At 40.3% G+C, this 15,405-nt stretch overlaps 1 protein-coding gene across 1 annotated transcript in view; it reads left to right on the top strand.

Moving 5' to 3' along the window:
• il17rd (interleukin 17 receptor D) overlaps positions 1–15,055 on the top strand; it is a 105,655-nt gene extending 90,600 nt beyond the window's left edge. The window contains exons 11-12 of the mRNA XM_043708113.2: positions 602–1,532; positions 12,726–15,055. Of these exons, the coding sequence (XP_043564048.1) occupies positions 602–1,532; positions 12,726–12,823 (1,029 nt within the window). The 3' untranslated portion in view covers positions 12,824–15,055. The remainder of the gene's footprint in view (positions 1–601; positions 1,533–12,725) is intronic.
• The last annotated feature ends 350 nt before the right edge of the window (positions 15,056–15,405 follow it).

Genomic DNA, 15,405 nt, shown 5'->3' with positions numbered 1-15,405 from the left:
ACACACACAACCTTCACAACCCCAAAACAACTCCAGACCCTATCATCGGCATAAGTACCAGCACTTCCCAGCTGCTTTCAGTTCTGTTGAACAGTCACGGGACTCAAAACATTTTTTTCTCCACAAATACTGCCAGAACCCCTGAGCTTTCTCCAGTAATTTCTGTTCTTGGTTCAGATCTCCAGCATTTGCAGTTATACCTCCTCCAACTATCTTTCTTGCTTTACTTTGAAAGATAGCACATTTATTAACGTGCTTTGTCACCCATGTTGACATCCTTTAGCCTGAATATATAGATCAGGTTTAATGCTGAACAGTAATTTGCCCTTTTAAAATAGCTAGCTATTAATCGTGGTCTGTATACCATCGTTATGCTGTTGATTAGAAGGAAAGGGAAATGAACTCATGTGACTTTGTTTGGAGAGAATGGAATTGCATTAACCTCACTTGCAATGTTATTATAATGCAGGGAAGAAGCCAATATTAGGGGAAAAAAAATCACGTGACTTCTTCATTATTGAGAAAACCACTGTGCTGATGAGAAGGCTGTTCTATCAGCTACAAAAAAAAATTGAGATTCTTTTTGTTTTGTTTCAAATAGGTTGCCTTGGATATATGGGAACATTTGGAAATCTGTAAGGAAGGGCAAATGGACTGGCTCAGTCAGCAGATCATGGAGTCCCATTATATCATCATTATTTGTTCAAAGGGAATGAAGTTCTTTGTAGAAAAGAAACATCGTAAGCGTAAAGGCAACACTAGCGACGGTGGGCAAGGAGAACTTTTTATTGTTGCTGTTTCTATGATAGCAGAGAGACTACGCCAAGCACGACTAAACACGAGCAATCCCTCAAAATTCATCGCCGTCTATTTTGACTACTCCTGTGAAGCAGACATTCCTGGTGTCTTAGATTTGGCATGCAAATACAAACTGATGGACCATTTCCCTCAGCTGTATTCTCACTTACATGCTCGAGATCACAGCCACCCAGACCGGGACCCACGTGAAGTGAACATTCGCAAAAGCAACTATTTCAGAACTAAATCTGGACGATCGTTGTATATCGCTATTTCTAATATGAAGCAACTTATTGAGCATGAGCCTGACTGGTTTGAGAAGCAGCTAGTGCCACATCTGCCTTTACTGCCACTCCATCAAGGACCAGTTCGTGTTGACTCTGGACTTGTCCTGAATGAGGTGGTTTTCAAGCAACCAGTAACTGAACACGATTTTCACTTGAAAACCATTGCAGATGTGACCCCTGTTAATTCGGTATCTTATACCCTAGTTCAGCACTTGAGGATCATTGGAGATGCAGATGTTTCTGACCACCAAGATGTCAATTCTCTGCTGAGACCCCTGCCACGGATGGCAGCAGCTGTGAACCTGCCCGAAATGCCACGTGACTCTGGGATATACGATTCTTCCATTCCTTCTTCAGAATTATCACTGCCTTTAATGGATGGCCTATCTTCAGACCAGACAGAAACTGGCTCCATTGCAGACAGTGTCTCCTCATCCTCAGGGTTAGGTAAGATATCTTGCGAGTACCACAGGCTTACGGCCAACAGTATGTATTATAACTTGAACCAAAGTACATTGCTGCTTTGTATTAGAATGCACCTGATGATGGGAATCCTGAGTGAAAGTAATTTACATATACAGTCTGTTTGTAGTGGAGCTTATATTAAAAAGCTATCCTTCAATTTAGAATCCCTACAGTGTGGAAACAGGCCTTAAGCCCAACAAGTCCACACTGACCCTCTGAAGTATATCCCACCCAGACCGATTACCCTACCGTATTACTTTAACATTTACCCCACTTAACACATCCCTGAACAGTATGGGCAATTTAGCATGGCCAACTCACCTAACCTGCACATCTTTGGATTATGGGAGGAAATCGGAGCACCCGGAGGCAAACCATGCAGACATGGGGAGAATATGCAAACTCCACACAGTCGCCCGAGGCTGGAATCGCACCCAGCTCCCTGGCACTGTGAGGCAGCAGTACTAACCACTGAGCCACCATGCCGCAATGACCTCTTGCTGGCCCCTCTCCCCCGTGAGAACATTCTGCATCCTCTCTGAGATATCCTTGGTCCGGGCCCAGGGAATCAACACACCATTCTGATTCTTTGCTGCTGGCGACAGAAATGTCTGTTTGTACCTCAGACTCGAGTCCCCTAACACAATTGATCTCTTGGAACGCAACGTACCCCTCGTTGCATTAGAGCCAGTTTCATTACCAGAAACTTGGCTGTTTATGCTACATCCCCCTGAGAATCCATCACCCCTTACATTTTCCAAAACAGCATACCTGTTTGAAATGGTTATATCCACAAAAGACTGCTGCACTAGCTCTTTCCAGCACCACTCTAATCTAGACTCCTGCACTAGCTGCCTACCTTTCTTACCTTTCCTGGAGTTAACCCATCAATGTGACTGAAATTGTGTGTGGCATTTCTCTCACTGTACCATAGGTAATTGTACTGAATATCTAATATACCACTTGTTTATTGTGAATCTTATGCTGGCATGTACTATACTTCTAAAAGTACATTCTCACCCATCAGATCAGCGATTTTGTCTATAATGATACAACAACCTTCTAAAGCCTCATGAGGGTGCTGTTGTATCAAAATACTGATGCCAAGAATCTTTTCATAATTTCATCTGTAAGTGCCCTACATCAGAAATCTTTACCTGGATTGTTAATGAAGTTGAAGGAACTTCAATTTCACAAATAAATGTCCAGTTACCTATATTCTGTCAGTTAGATAATGAAGGAGATCTCGTGAGGAAAGAGATCAGTCTAAGGCTGGTACAGTTGAGTAAAGAAGCAAGTCAAATACAGGGCAGGCAGGGAAAAAGCAGAGAACAAGGTACGACTGATAAATTAAACTGCATTTATTTCAATGCAAGGGGCCTAACAGGGAAGGCAAATGAACTCAGGGCATGGTTAGGAACATGGGACTGGGATATCATAGGAATTACAGAAACATGGCTCAGGGATGAGCAGGACTGGCATCTTAATGTTCCAGGATAGAAAGAGAGGCAAGAGAGGAGGGGGAGTGGCGTCTTTGATAAGGGATTAGCATTACAGCTATGCTGAAGGAGGATATTCCTGGAAATACATCCAGGGAAGGTATTTGGGTGGAACTGAGAAATAAGAAAGGGATGATCACCTTATTAGGATTGTATTATAGACCCCCAATAATCAGCAGGAAATTGAGAAACAAACTTGTAAGGAGATCTCAGCGTATCTGTAAGAATAATAGGGTGGTCATGGTAGGGGATTTTAACTTTCTGAACATAGACCGGGACTGCCATAGTTTAGATGGAGAGGAATTTAAGTTTAGATGGAGAGGAATTTAACTTGACCTTCTCTTGAGAAATAAGGCAGGGCAGATGATTGAGGTGTCATTGGGATGGGTGGGGGGGTGAAGCCAGTGACCATAATTCTATTAGTTTTAAAATAGTGATGGAAAAGAATAGACTGGACCTAAAAGTTGAAGTTCTAAATTGGAGGAAGGCTAATTTTGATGGTATTAGGCAAGACATTTCAAAATCTGATTGGGGGCAGATGTTCGCAGGTAAAGGGATGGCTGGAAAATGGGAAGCCTTCAGAAATGAGATGACGAAAGTCCAGAGACAGTATATTCCTATTAGGGTGATAGGGACTGATGGGTGACTGAAGAAATTGAGGCTTCGGTTAAGAAAAGAAGGAAGCTTATGTCTGGTATACACAGGATAGATCGAGTGAATCCTTAGAAGTATATAAAGGCAGTAGGAGTATACTTAAGAGGGAAATCAGGATGACAAAAAGAGGACATGAGATAGCTTTAGCAAATAGAGTTAAGGAGAATCCAAAGGGTTTTTACAAGTACATTCAGGACAAAAGGGTAACTAGGGAAAGAATAAGGCCCCTCAAAGATCAGCAAGGTGGCCTTTGTGTGGAGCCGCAGGGGATCAGGGAGATACTAAAGGAGAATTTTGCATCAGTGCTTACTGTGGAAAAGGACATGGAAGGTATAGAATTTAGCGAAATTCTACATTCTAGGAAATAGATAGTGACATCTTGAAAAATGTCCATATTGCAGAGGAGGAAGTGCTGGATTACTTGAAATGCATAAAAGTGGGTAAATCCCCAAGGCCTGATTAGGTGTACCCTAGAACTCTGGGAAGCCAGGGAAGTGATTGCTGGGCCTTTTGCTGAGATATCTGAGATACCGGAAGACTGGAGGTTGGAGGTTGGCTAACGTGGTGCCACTGTTTAAGAAGGTGGTAAGGACAAGCCAGGGAACTATAGACGTCAGTGGTGGGCAAGTTGTTGAATCCTGAGGGACAGGATGTACATGTAGATGTATTTGGAAAGGCAGTGACTGATTAGGGATAGTCAACATGGCAGTATACGTGGGGAAATCATGTCTCACAAACTTGATTGAGATTTTGAAGAAGTAACAAAGTGGATTGACGAGGGCAGAGTGGTAAACGTGATCAATATGGATTTCAGTATAGACAGGATTCCCCATGGGAGACTGGTTAGCAAGGTTAGATCTCATGGAATACAGGGAGAACTAGCCATTTGGATACAGAACTGGCTCAAAGGTAGAAGACAGAGGGTGGTGGTGGAGGGTTGTTTTTCAGACTGGAGGCCTGTGACTAGTGGAGTGCCACAAGGCTCGGTGCTGGGTCCACTACTTTTCATCATTTATATAAATGATTTGGATGTGAGCATAAGAGGTACCGTAAGTAAGTTTACAGATGACACCAAAATTGGAGGTGTAGTGGACAGTGAAGAAAGTTACCTCAGATTGCAACAGGATCTTGACCAGATGGGCCAATTAGCTGAAGAATGGCAGGTGGAGTTTAATTCGGATAAATGCGAGGTGCTGCATTTTGGGAAAGCAAATCTTAGCAGGACTTATACACTTAATGGTAAGGTCCTAGAGAATGTTGCTGAACAAAGAGACCTTGGAGTGCAGGTTCATAGCTCCTTGAAAGTGGAGTCACAGGTAGATAGGATAGTGAAGAAGACGTTTGGTATGCTTTCCTTTATTGGTCAGAGTATTGAGTACAGGAGTTGGGAGGTCATGTTGCGGCTGTACAGGACATTGGTTAGGCCACTTTTGGATTATTGCGTGCAATCTGGTCTCCTTCCTACCAGAAGGATGTTGTGAAACTTGAAAGGGTTCGGAAAAGATTTGCCAGGGTTGGTGAATTTGAGCTATAGGGAGAGGCTGAACAGGCTGAAACTGTTTTCCCTGGAGTGTCAGAGGCTGAGGTGTGACCTTGTAGAGGTTTATAAAATGTGAAGGGCATGGATAGGACAAATAGACAAAGTCTTTTCCCTGGGGTGGGGGAGTCCAGAGCTAGAGGGCATTGACATAGGGTGAGAAGGTGGTAAGTGTATGGAATGAGCCAGTAGAGGAAGTGGTACAATTGCAACATTTTAAAAGGCATCTGGATGGGTATATCCAGACCCAGCAGAAAACTAGCTACCAGGATACATGAACATCAACTAGCCACAAAATGACATGACCCTCTCTCACTAGTATCCTTACATATAGATAAGAAAAGACACCATTTTGACTGGGACAACACATCCATCCAAGGACAAGCCAATCAGAGACATGCACGAAAATTCCTAGAAGCATGGCATTCTAACTGGAACTCTATCAACAAACACATCGAGTTAGACCCCATCTACCATCCCTTGAGAAAAAGAACAGGAAAAGACATCACCACAGGAAACAACATCACCAACCCAAAGAAACCCAGACATATCAACAGAAAGCAGGAATCATCAGCAGTGCTTCTTCTGGAGGCTTACTGAAGATGTTACCTAGTAGGGTGACGAAACGTCTGAAAATGAACCTTTCAGCTCAACGAGCAAGCCTACATCCAGAACCTCAACCTGAGCTACAAATCTTCTCAAAATTCAGATGGGTATATGAATAGGAAGGGTTTGGAGGAATATGGGCTGGGTGCTGGGAGGTGGGACTAGTTTGGGTAGGGATATCTGGTCGGCATGGACGAATTGGACCATAATATTTGTATCCATGCTGTACATCTCTATGACTCTATTGCTTTTTTTTGGTGCAATATATAAATAGAGAAATAAAAATGAAAAGTAGTAGTGTCAAAATTAGTCTTTAAAAATGTCCTTAAGACTAATCAATTTGATATCATTCATTATTAATCACCCCCCCCCTTTTAAATTAAACTTTTCATTAGATTAAATTACAAATTTAAAAGTGAAATCCTATCCCTAAATCCTTGATTCTGTTAATTAATGCCTTAGTATAAGTTATCCTTGAATTTCTACCCTCTCCAATGGGAATTTGTCGAACATCCATTTGGGGTGCCATCCTCTTAAACACTTCAATATTTATCATCTTATAATTTTAAATAAGCAATTGTTTAATCTGGTTAATGCCATGGGAAATGGTGTTATTTCTTCTTCTTTCTTCTTCCACGAACGTTTTACATGATTATTAGAGAATGATTTGTTTATGACGTGTGTTCTATTCATCTTCCATAACTAATGAAGTTGTTGATCTGTTTGGACCAAATGTTTGTTTTGTAAACATATAGTACAGCAATACTGTATTTAAATAATCACTTAAACTATATTTAAGTAGTGTTCTGGGTGATGATGAGGTGAATTATGATTTGGAATTTGGAACTCTGATTGATCAAACCTTCAAATACTTTATGTTTGGTGGCAGCAGTGTGTACCATGTACAAGATCACATCAGAAATTCACCAAAGATCCTTAGGCAGCACTTACCAAACCCACAACCACATCCATCTAGAAGGACAAGAGCAGCATAATATATGGGAACACCACCACCTGCAAGTTCCCCTCCAAGCCACTCTCCATCCTGACTCAGAAATATGTCCCTTCACTGTTACTGGGTCAAATTTGTGGAACTCCCTCCCTAAGGCAATTGTTGATTAACCTACAGCATGTGGAAGGCAGCTGATCACCACCTTCTCAAGGGCAACTGGAGGTGGGCAATAAATGCCCCAAGAGTGAATTTTAAAAATTTGGTTGACATTACAACTTGCTATTTAATAGCTTTTCTTTCACTGTAACATTCATAGAATCCCTACATTATGAAAGCAGGCCATTCGGCCTGTTGAATCCGTACTGACTCTCTGAAGGGCATCCCACCCATACCCACCATCCTACCCTATCGCTGTAACACTGCATTTGACATGGCTATCCACCTAACCTCTGCATCCATGGACACTATGGGCAATTTAGCATGGCCAATTCACTTAAACTGCACATCTTTAGACTGTGGGAGGAAACCAGAGCACCCGGAGGAAACCCACACACAAACAGGAAGAATGTACAACCTCCAGCAGACAGGCTCCATGGGTAGAATCGAACCTGGGTCCCTCGCGCTGTGAGGCAGCAGTGCTAACCATAGCCGAACTCAAATTCAACTTTAGCTCACCCTCCTGCTGAAAACCTTATCTGTGCATTTTGTTCCTTCTCGTGGCCAGTCACCCATCCTCTACTTTCTGTAAATTTGCTCAACCTTGTTTGTGGTATTTTAACTTGTGGTAAATCCTGTCCCATTCATCCATCATCCCTCTGCTCACTGACATATATTGCCTTATGGTTTGACAATACTTCGATTATGAAATCCTCATCCTTATTTTCAAATCCCTCCATGGCCTTGCCCCTCCCTATTTCTGTAACCTCCTTTCTCCATGCAAGTCTGTGAAATAGCTATCATGCTCTATTCTAGCCTCTTCCAAATTTCCGATTTTAGTAATTCCACTTTTAGGGCAGTACGGTGGCTCAGTGGTTAGCACTGCTGCCTCACAACACCAGGGTCCCAGGTTCGATTCCAGCCTTGGGCGACTGTCTGTGTGGAGTTTGCACATTCTCCCCGTGTCTGCCTGGGTTTCCTCCAGGTGTTCCAGTTTCCACCCACATTCCAAAGATGTGCAAGTCAGGTGAATTGGCCTTAGTGTTAGGTGCATTAGTCAGAGGGAAATGGGTCGGTGTGAACTGATTGGGCTGAAGGGCCTGTTTCCACACTGTAGGGAATCTAATCTAATCTAATCTACTGGTGGCAGTACCTTCTGTTGCCAAGTCCTGGGGCGGCACGGTGACACAGTGGTTAGCACTGCTGCCTCACAGCGCCAGAGACCCGGGTTCAATTCCTGACTATGTGGAGTTTGCACATTCTCCCCGTGTCTGCGTGGGTTTACTCCGGGTGCTCCGGTTTCCTCCAAGAGTCCAAAAGATGTGCAGATCAGGTGAATTGGCCATGCTAAATTGCCCGTAGTCTTAGATAAAGGGGTAAATGTAGGGGAATGGGTGGGTTACGCTTCGGCGGGTCGGTGTGGACTTGTTGGGCCGAAGGGCCTGTTTCCACACTGTAAGTAATCTAATCGAATCTAATCAAATTCTGGAATAAAAACCAAAAGCAATGCAAATGCTGGAAGTCAGAAACAAAAACCGAAATTGCTGGAAAAGTTCAGCAGATCTAGTAGTATCTGTGCAGAGAAATCAGAGTTAACGTTTCGGGTTGAGCGATCGTTCCTCAGAACCCTAACTGCTGGAATTCCCTCCCTAAACCTGTCCACTATTTCTACTCTCTCAAGGTGCTTGTTGAATTAGCCTCGGTGAGCACACTTTTGGTCATGTGCCTGATATCTCCTCCTGTGGATTGATGTTAAAGGTGTTATTATTGAGGACGTGTTTGTTGAGTACCTCAGATGCTTTACTACATTAAGGATACTTTTTACCTGCAAATTGTTGTTACAATGTGACAATGCATGTCTCTCCTTTACATTATTATACCAACATTTATTTTTAGAAAACTCAGTATAAATAAACTGATAAATAACCTAGATCTTATCAACAGTTGATTAACTGGTTTCCTCAAGAAAAAAGTTCCTTTTTCATTGTGCTACTGCTTACCTTACTTTTATTATTTTATTGCCCAAATACATTTTAGCTAAGAGGATGATTTATAATGATAGTCTTCTGGAGGACTGATGAGCTCTTGCAATGCATATCCATGATTATACTTCTTCAAGCTTGGGATTAGTATGTGCTGGTTTGCCCTCAGTCAGCAAAGTTCACTTACACATTCTGTATCAGATGATTACTTCATATAAGTTATCAGAACTGCGGGTGCTTTAAGAGTCAGTCTTAGTTTAAAAGTTCTGTAGTCAACATTTTTGAATTGCCATTAGCTGTGTAATTGTAGTATCAGTTAGTGACTTCTAAACATTATTACTTCAGAATCTTATTTTCTTCTCTATCAACCAAAGGAAATGAAATGTAGACAGATTTTGAAACGATTTAATTACAGCAGGGTTGTGGTGGGTGATTTTAATTTCCCCTATATTAACTTGGACTCACTATGTACTAAGGGCTTGGATGGGGCAGACTTTGTAAGGACCATTCAGGTGGAATTCTTGGCATAGTATGTAAACAGTCCAACCAGGGAGGGCATTGTACTGGACTTGGTTTTGAGTAATGAGTCCTGCCGGGTGAGTGAAGTTTCAGTGGAGGAACATTTCAGGAGTAGTGACCAGAATTTTAAGTTTTAAGTGAGTTTTAAGTTACTCATGAATAGGGATAACAGCAGTTCTTTGGTGAAGGTGTTAAATTGTGGGGAAAGCGAATACAGCAATATTAGGCAGGATCTGGAGAATTTTGACTAGAAGTGGCTGATTGAAGGTAAATCTACATCAGGCATGTGGGAGTATTGCAAACAGCAGTTGATAAGAGTTCAGGAGTGGCACGTTCCTGCAAGAAAGAAGGATAGGTATGGCAAGTTACATGAACCTTGAATGACCAAGGATGTTATGACCTTAGTCAGAAAGACAAAGGAAGTATATATTTGGTCTAGGAGGATGGGAACTGACAAAGCCATTGAAGTATATAAGGAAAATAAGGAAGAACCTAAACAAGGCATTAGGTGTAAAAAGTCATGAAAAGTCATTAATAAACAGGATTAAGGAGAATCCCAAGGTTTTTTATACATATATAAAAAGCAAGAGGGTAACCAGGGAAAGGGTTGACCACTTAAGGACAAAGGAGGGAATCTGCATGGAGACAGAAGAGGTAGGTGAGGTCCTAAACAAATACTTTGTGTTGTTATTCACCGCATAGACGGAAGTGGTGGAGGATGACCTCAGGAAAGGGAGTGTTGAATCTCTAAGCCAAGTTGCTATTTAAAAGGAAGAGGTATTGTCAGTCTTAAAAAGTATTAAGGTAGAAAAGCCCCTAGGCCTTGATGGGATCTATTCCAGAATATCGAGGGAGGCAAGAGAACAAGTTGGAGCTTTGACAGACATCTTTATATCCTCCTTGGCCACAGATGAGGTCCTAGAGGACTGGAGAATAGCCAATATTGTCCCATTGATTAAGAAGGGTAGCAGGAATAATCTTGGAAATTACAGGCCTGTGAGTCTCACGTCAGTGGTAGAGAAATTATTGGAAAAGATTCTCAGGAATAAGATCTATATGCATTTAGAAGCAAATGAACTTATTAGCGATAACATGGTTTTGTGTGGGGGAAGTAATGCCTCACTAACTTGATTGAGTTTTTTGAGGAGGTGGCGAAGACAATTGATGAGGAAAAAGTGGTTTATGTTGTCTACATGGACCTCAGTAAATCCTTTGATAAGGTCCCTCATGACAGACTGATACAAAAGGTGAAGTCACATGGTATCGGGGTGAGCTGGCAAGATGGATATAGAACTGTCTTAGTCATGGGAGACAGAGGGTGACATTGCAAGGATACTTTTTGGAAAGGAGGGTTGTGACTAGTTGTGTTCCACATGGATCAGTGCTGAGACCCCTGCTGTTCATGATCTACATCAATGATTTGGAGGAAAACATAGCTGGTCTAATTCAAAAGTTTGCAGATGATACAAGGATTGGTGGAGTTGTGGATAGTGTGGAGGATTGTCAGAGGATACAGCAAGATACAGATCGTTGGAGGCATGGGCAGAAAAATGGCAGATGGAGTTTAATCCTGACAAATGTGAGGTGATGCATTTAGGAAGGTCAAGTGCAGGTGGAAATTATACAGTGAATGACAGAACCCTTAGGAGTGTTGATATGCAGAGAGATCAGAGTGTGCAGGTCCACAGATCACTGAAGGCAGTAGTGCAGGTAGATAAGTAGTAAGAAAGACTTATGGCTTGCTTGCCTTCATTGGAAGGAGCATTGAGTATAATGATAAGCAAGTTATTTTGCAGCTTTATAAAACTTCAATTAGGCCACACTTGGACTATTATGTACAGTTCTGGTCACCACACTACCAGATGGATGTGGATGTTTTGGAGAGGATACAGAAAAGGTAACCTGGACGTTGCCTGGTATGGGGGATTTTAGCTATGAAGAAAGATTAACTAGACTGGAATGAAGGTGGTTGAGGAGTAAACTATTAGACGTTTATAAGATTGTGAATGGCATGGATAGAGTGTAACGTATGAGGCCTTTTCCTGCAATGAAGGGGTCAATTACTAGGGGACACAGGTTCAAGGCGCGAGGAGGGAAGTTTAAAAGAGATGTGTGAGGCAAGTTTTTCACACAAACTTGGTGAGTGCCTGGAACATGTTGCTAGAAAAGGTGATGGAAGCAGATACAATAGCAGCATTCAAGAAGCATCTGGATGAATACATGAATAGGAAGAGAATAGAGTGATATGAATGCTTTAAGTGAAGACAGTTTTAGTATGGAAGGGAAAAATGTGGTGGTGCAGGTCAATTCCTTAGCAGGATTACATTAGCAAATTTCCTGCTGTTCTCTGACTAATTCTTTCTTCATAATTATCCATTTTCAATGTGTTGTAGTTATGACATGACATAATGTCTTCTCAGAGGTATCATTACATAATCGTGTATTGTTGCTAGACAACTGACAGGGGAAATCCACCCTAGTAAATTATTAGTGAGCTGAAACTCATCCGTGGGACAGAAAAGATGGCAATTGTTGTTTGATTTCATATAACTGTACAGTCAGTGTTTCAACCCTGTGCCAGCTCTCATAGAAACTTCCCATATGATTCAAACCCCTGCTTTCTCTCTTATGATACTGGTTCATTTACTTCCACGGTGACTTACTATATTAGGAGACATACTAGAAAGTTACTTCTAATTTATTTTTAAGTGCAGAAATTAATATTCTGATTTTTTTTGAGAGGGTTGAGGAATTACTGCATTCTCACAGGAGCGACTCAGCTAATTCCACTCATCTGTCTGTTCTCTGTAAACCTGCAACTTCTTTTATATTTGTTCATGGGATGTGGACATTGCTGGCTTGGCCAACAATTTTTGCCCATCTCTAATTGACCTGGAGAAAGAGGACATGAGTTCTCGTCTTGTACCTTGGAGTGTCAGAATGCCCAAACTGCTATTAGGAAGACAGTTTTAGGATTTTGAAGCAGTGACAAAGAAGGAATGGTGATATTGTTTCAAGTCAAGATAGTGTGTGGCTTGAAGGGGAACGCCTCAATGATGGTGTTTCCATGCAGCTACCATAGCTTTAGATGATGTCCAATTCCCAAAGTGAGAATTGAATCTGCCTTCGCCACAATTTCAAGCAGTGCATTCCACATCTGAGTCCTTGATTGGAATGTGCCAAAATCTTAGTTTGAGTTCAGTTTTGATGATCTAATTTCTTACAGTGCACCACTTAATTTTAACATGTCATGTGATTTTTCATCCCCAGGTGAAGACGAGCCACCAGTTCTCACAACAAAATCATCAGTTTCTGGACTGTGTAAGGTGGAAGCAGACAGACACATAAATGCTGCAGTAACCCTATAATATTCTAAATCATAGGGTATGCATTGCCACTTTACCTTCTCAGCTGTATATTGATTAACAAGCTCTACAATAGTGACTGTTTTAACAACACTGTGAACATCAATACATTCAAACAGATGAATGCGTTATGTATTTGAACGCTGTGTGGCAACATTGAGTAAATAGTATTGTTTTAACACAAGAGCCAGTCAACCTGATTGAGATCAATATTTAATTACAGTTATATCATATTTCTGACACTAATTTGATGCTCTTAACTGTTTAATGTAATATTTAATTTTGTGTACTGATTCGGACCATTTGTGCATCTTAAAAATTAATATCAATCTTTCTGATCAATGGCAAAATGGATGATCAACTGATTTAATTTACCAATATTTTCACCCATTTCTTGAGATAAAAAGAATTATGACTTAGCATAGAATATTATTGCTGAAATTATTTGTAAAACCTTATGATTTGTCTGAATGTTTCTGTGTGGCACAGACCAGAATTAACTATTAGATTTCGACTCACATTGGGTATGTGGATATTTACCAATGACATATTACAGATAATTGCACTGCTGCGCCCATTAGGGAGGGAATAATTGTATAATGAATCTGGTTGGAATAATATTTCTTTTAAAAATGCAACTGACATCCATTAATGTTTTGGGCTCTCATATATAAATTCTGGTAGAAGCATTTAAACTAACTTAAGCAACCTTTTTGAACAACAAAATAATTCTGCATTTTCAGAAAGTCTGTTGCAGATAAGAAAAGAATGAAGTGTAGTTTTTAGTGAATAATTGTTGAATAATTTAAAGTCAAATAGCTGTAAATAGTTTTTAAACAATAATGTTGTAATTCCCAAAATGAAGTTAAACAGGGGGGTAGTGCTTTGAGCATTGCTTTCACGCATTCGACCATTTTGTTATATTAGTTTACAATCTAATTTTCCATATAATTTATTCACATTACTCACTCTGGGCATTATAAAATGGGCTCCCCAACTTGAGACAAGAGTGCCTCATTCCATGTATCTGTGGGTAGCACTGGCAGCTTGAGTGACATTATTGGGTGCTGCATATTGAGTGTTGCATGCCACAGACAGGAATATAACCGGTTGGTATGCTCACTTACTGGTTCTTTTTTCAGTAAAGATGCATTTTGTAATTTCAGTGTTATTGACAAATGAATTTCACACAAGTATGATCTATCCAACATTCACAGCCATAGTCAATATTGTAAATTATTGATGTGGTGACAGTCAATTTTGGCATGATGTCATCTGAATAATCAATTTTTAAATTTGATTTTAATTTTTTTAAAAAGAATTACAACTTGGTTTGAGAATCATTGTTATAACTAATGGAATTTTGTGTTTCTTCTAAAATTTATTGGTGTTAATTTTGTGCAAACTCACAGTCCTTTATCTGTTCCTGTCTTGATAGTATGTTGTCATATTGGAAGATTATTTCAGTGTGGGATATCCCAGCTGACTCTGATCTTCACCGTGCCTAGACATGCTAATCCAGTAGGTGGTGACCAGGTCAAGATCAGGAGCAGTAGCTGGTTCTTTTATTTTTCCCTGCCCCACTACTGCTGGCACTTAGCAACTTAGTGCAAACTGGGGATCAAACCTGATACTTTCCTTCCCTGCCAGGTAAACTCCTTGAGATATTGTAGTGTTATGCTTATTAAGCCAATTGTTTGACAGTTATGCAAATGTGTTTTTAGAGAATGCAGTTTTAAAAACTAAAGCCCCCTAGCAAAGGGTTTGATATGAATCTGGTAGATAAATTAATAGGAATTAGAATTCATTTTATCACGTTCATTAATTTTACATTCTGAGGGTTGGGTTCACTACTGTGCTTGTGTTCAGGTTGCTGACATAAGAATGCAGTGAAGATTTCTGTAGTGCCAAAATAGTCATCTCAAATATTGTATGAAATATGAACATGCCTCTATCACTATTTCCATAAATCTATAAGCATTTGGTTTCCCTTATTAGTTTCCTACAGTCTGCTCATCACTATTTACTATCTGTGTTCACACTTAGGTTTTGCAGGTTGTGATGTAATTGTAATGTTATTTTGGTTATTTTGACTGCTTTTTATAAACGTTTCCAAAATATCTGATGTATTCTTTATTTTGTACAAGCTATAAGTTAAGCTGACTGAGAAAATGTTCTACTGTTTTGTCTTTTTGTACTGGTGCTTTTTTAAAAAAATAAATGAACCTAAGACTATTAGATGCTTTTTAATAAATTCAGTCTTGTGATCTGGGAGATATCCAAAACTGAACAACAGAATGATATTTTGTTGTAGTGACTTTAACTCAGTTTGATATTGTTCTTAGCTTCACAGAATTTGAATCTTCATTTATCCAATTGAAGTTCTATATTTTCAAGATTACTGCACCTCATTACTACAACTAACCTGAATTAAATATGAAAGTGTGTGAATGTTTGCCTGTACAGTAATTATCTCTATTACTAGTGTCTACCAGTGCTGTTATTAGAATTGTTCCTGACGTATGCTTTACAAGTCTACAGGTTTTATTTTGTCTTCCTTCCACTCAACTGTCTGTCTAATTTCT

The sequence above is a fragment of the Chiloscyllium plagiosum genome, unplaced genomic scaffold (genome assembly GCF_037043375.1).
Source record: "Chiloscyllium plagiosum isolate Xiang-an unplaced genomic scaffold, Cpla_swu_hap1 HiC_scaffold_14, whole genome shotgun sequence".
Taxonomy (NCBI): domain Eukaryota; kingdom Metazoa; phylum Chordata; class Chondrichthyes; order Orectolobiformes; family Hemiscylliidae; genus Chiloscyllium; species Chiloscyllium plagiosum.
This window is presented reverse-complemented; position numbering and strand designations above follow the sequence as displayed.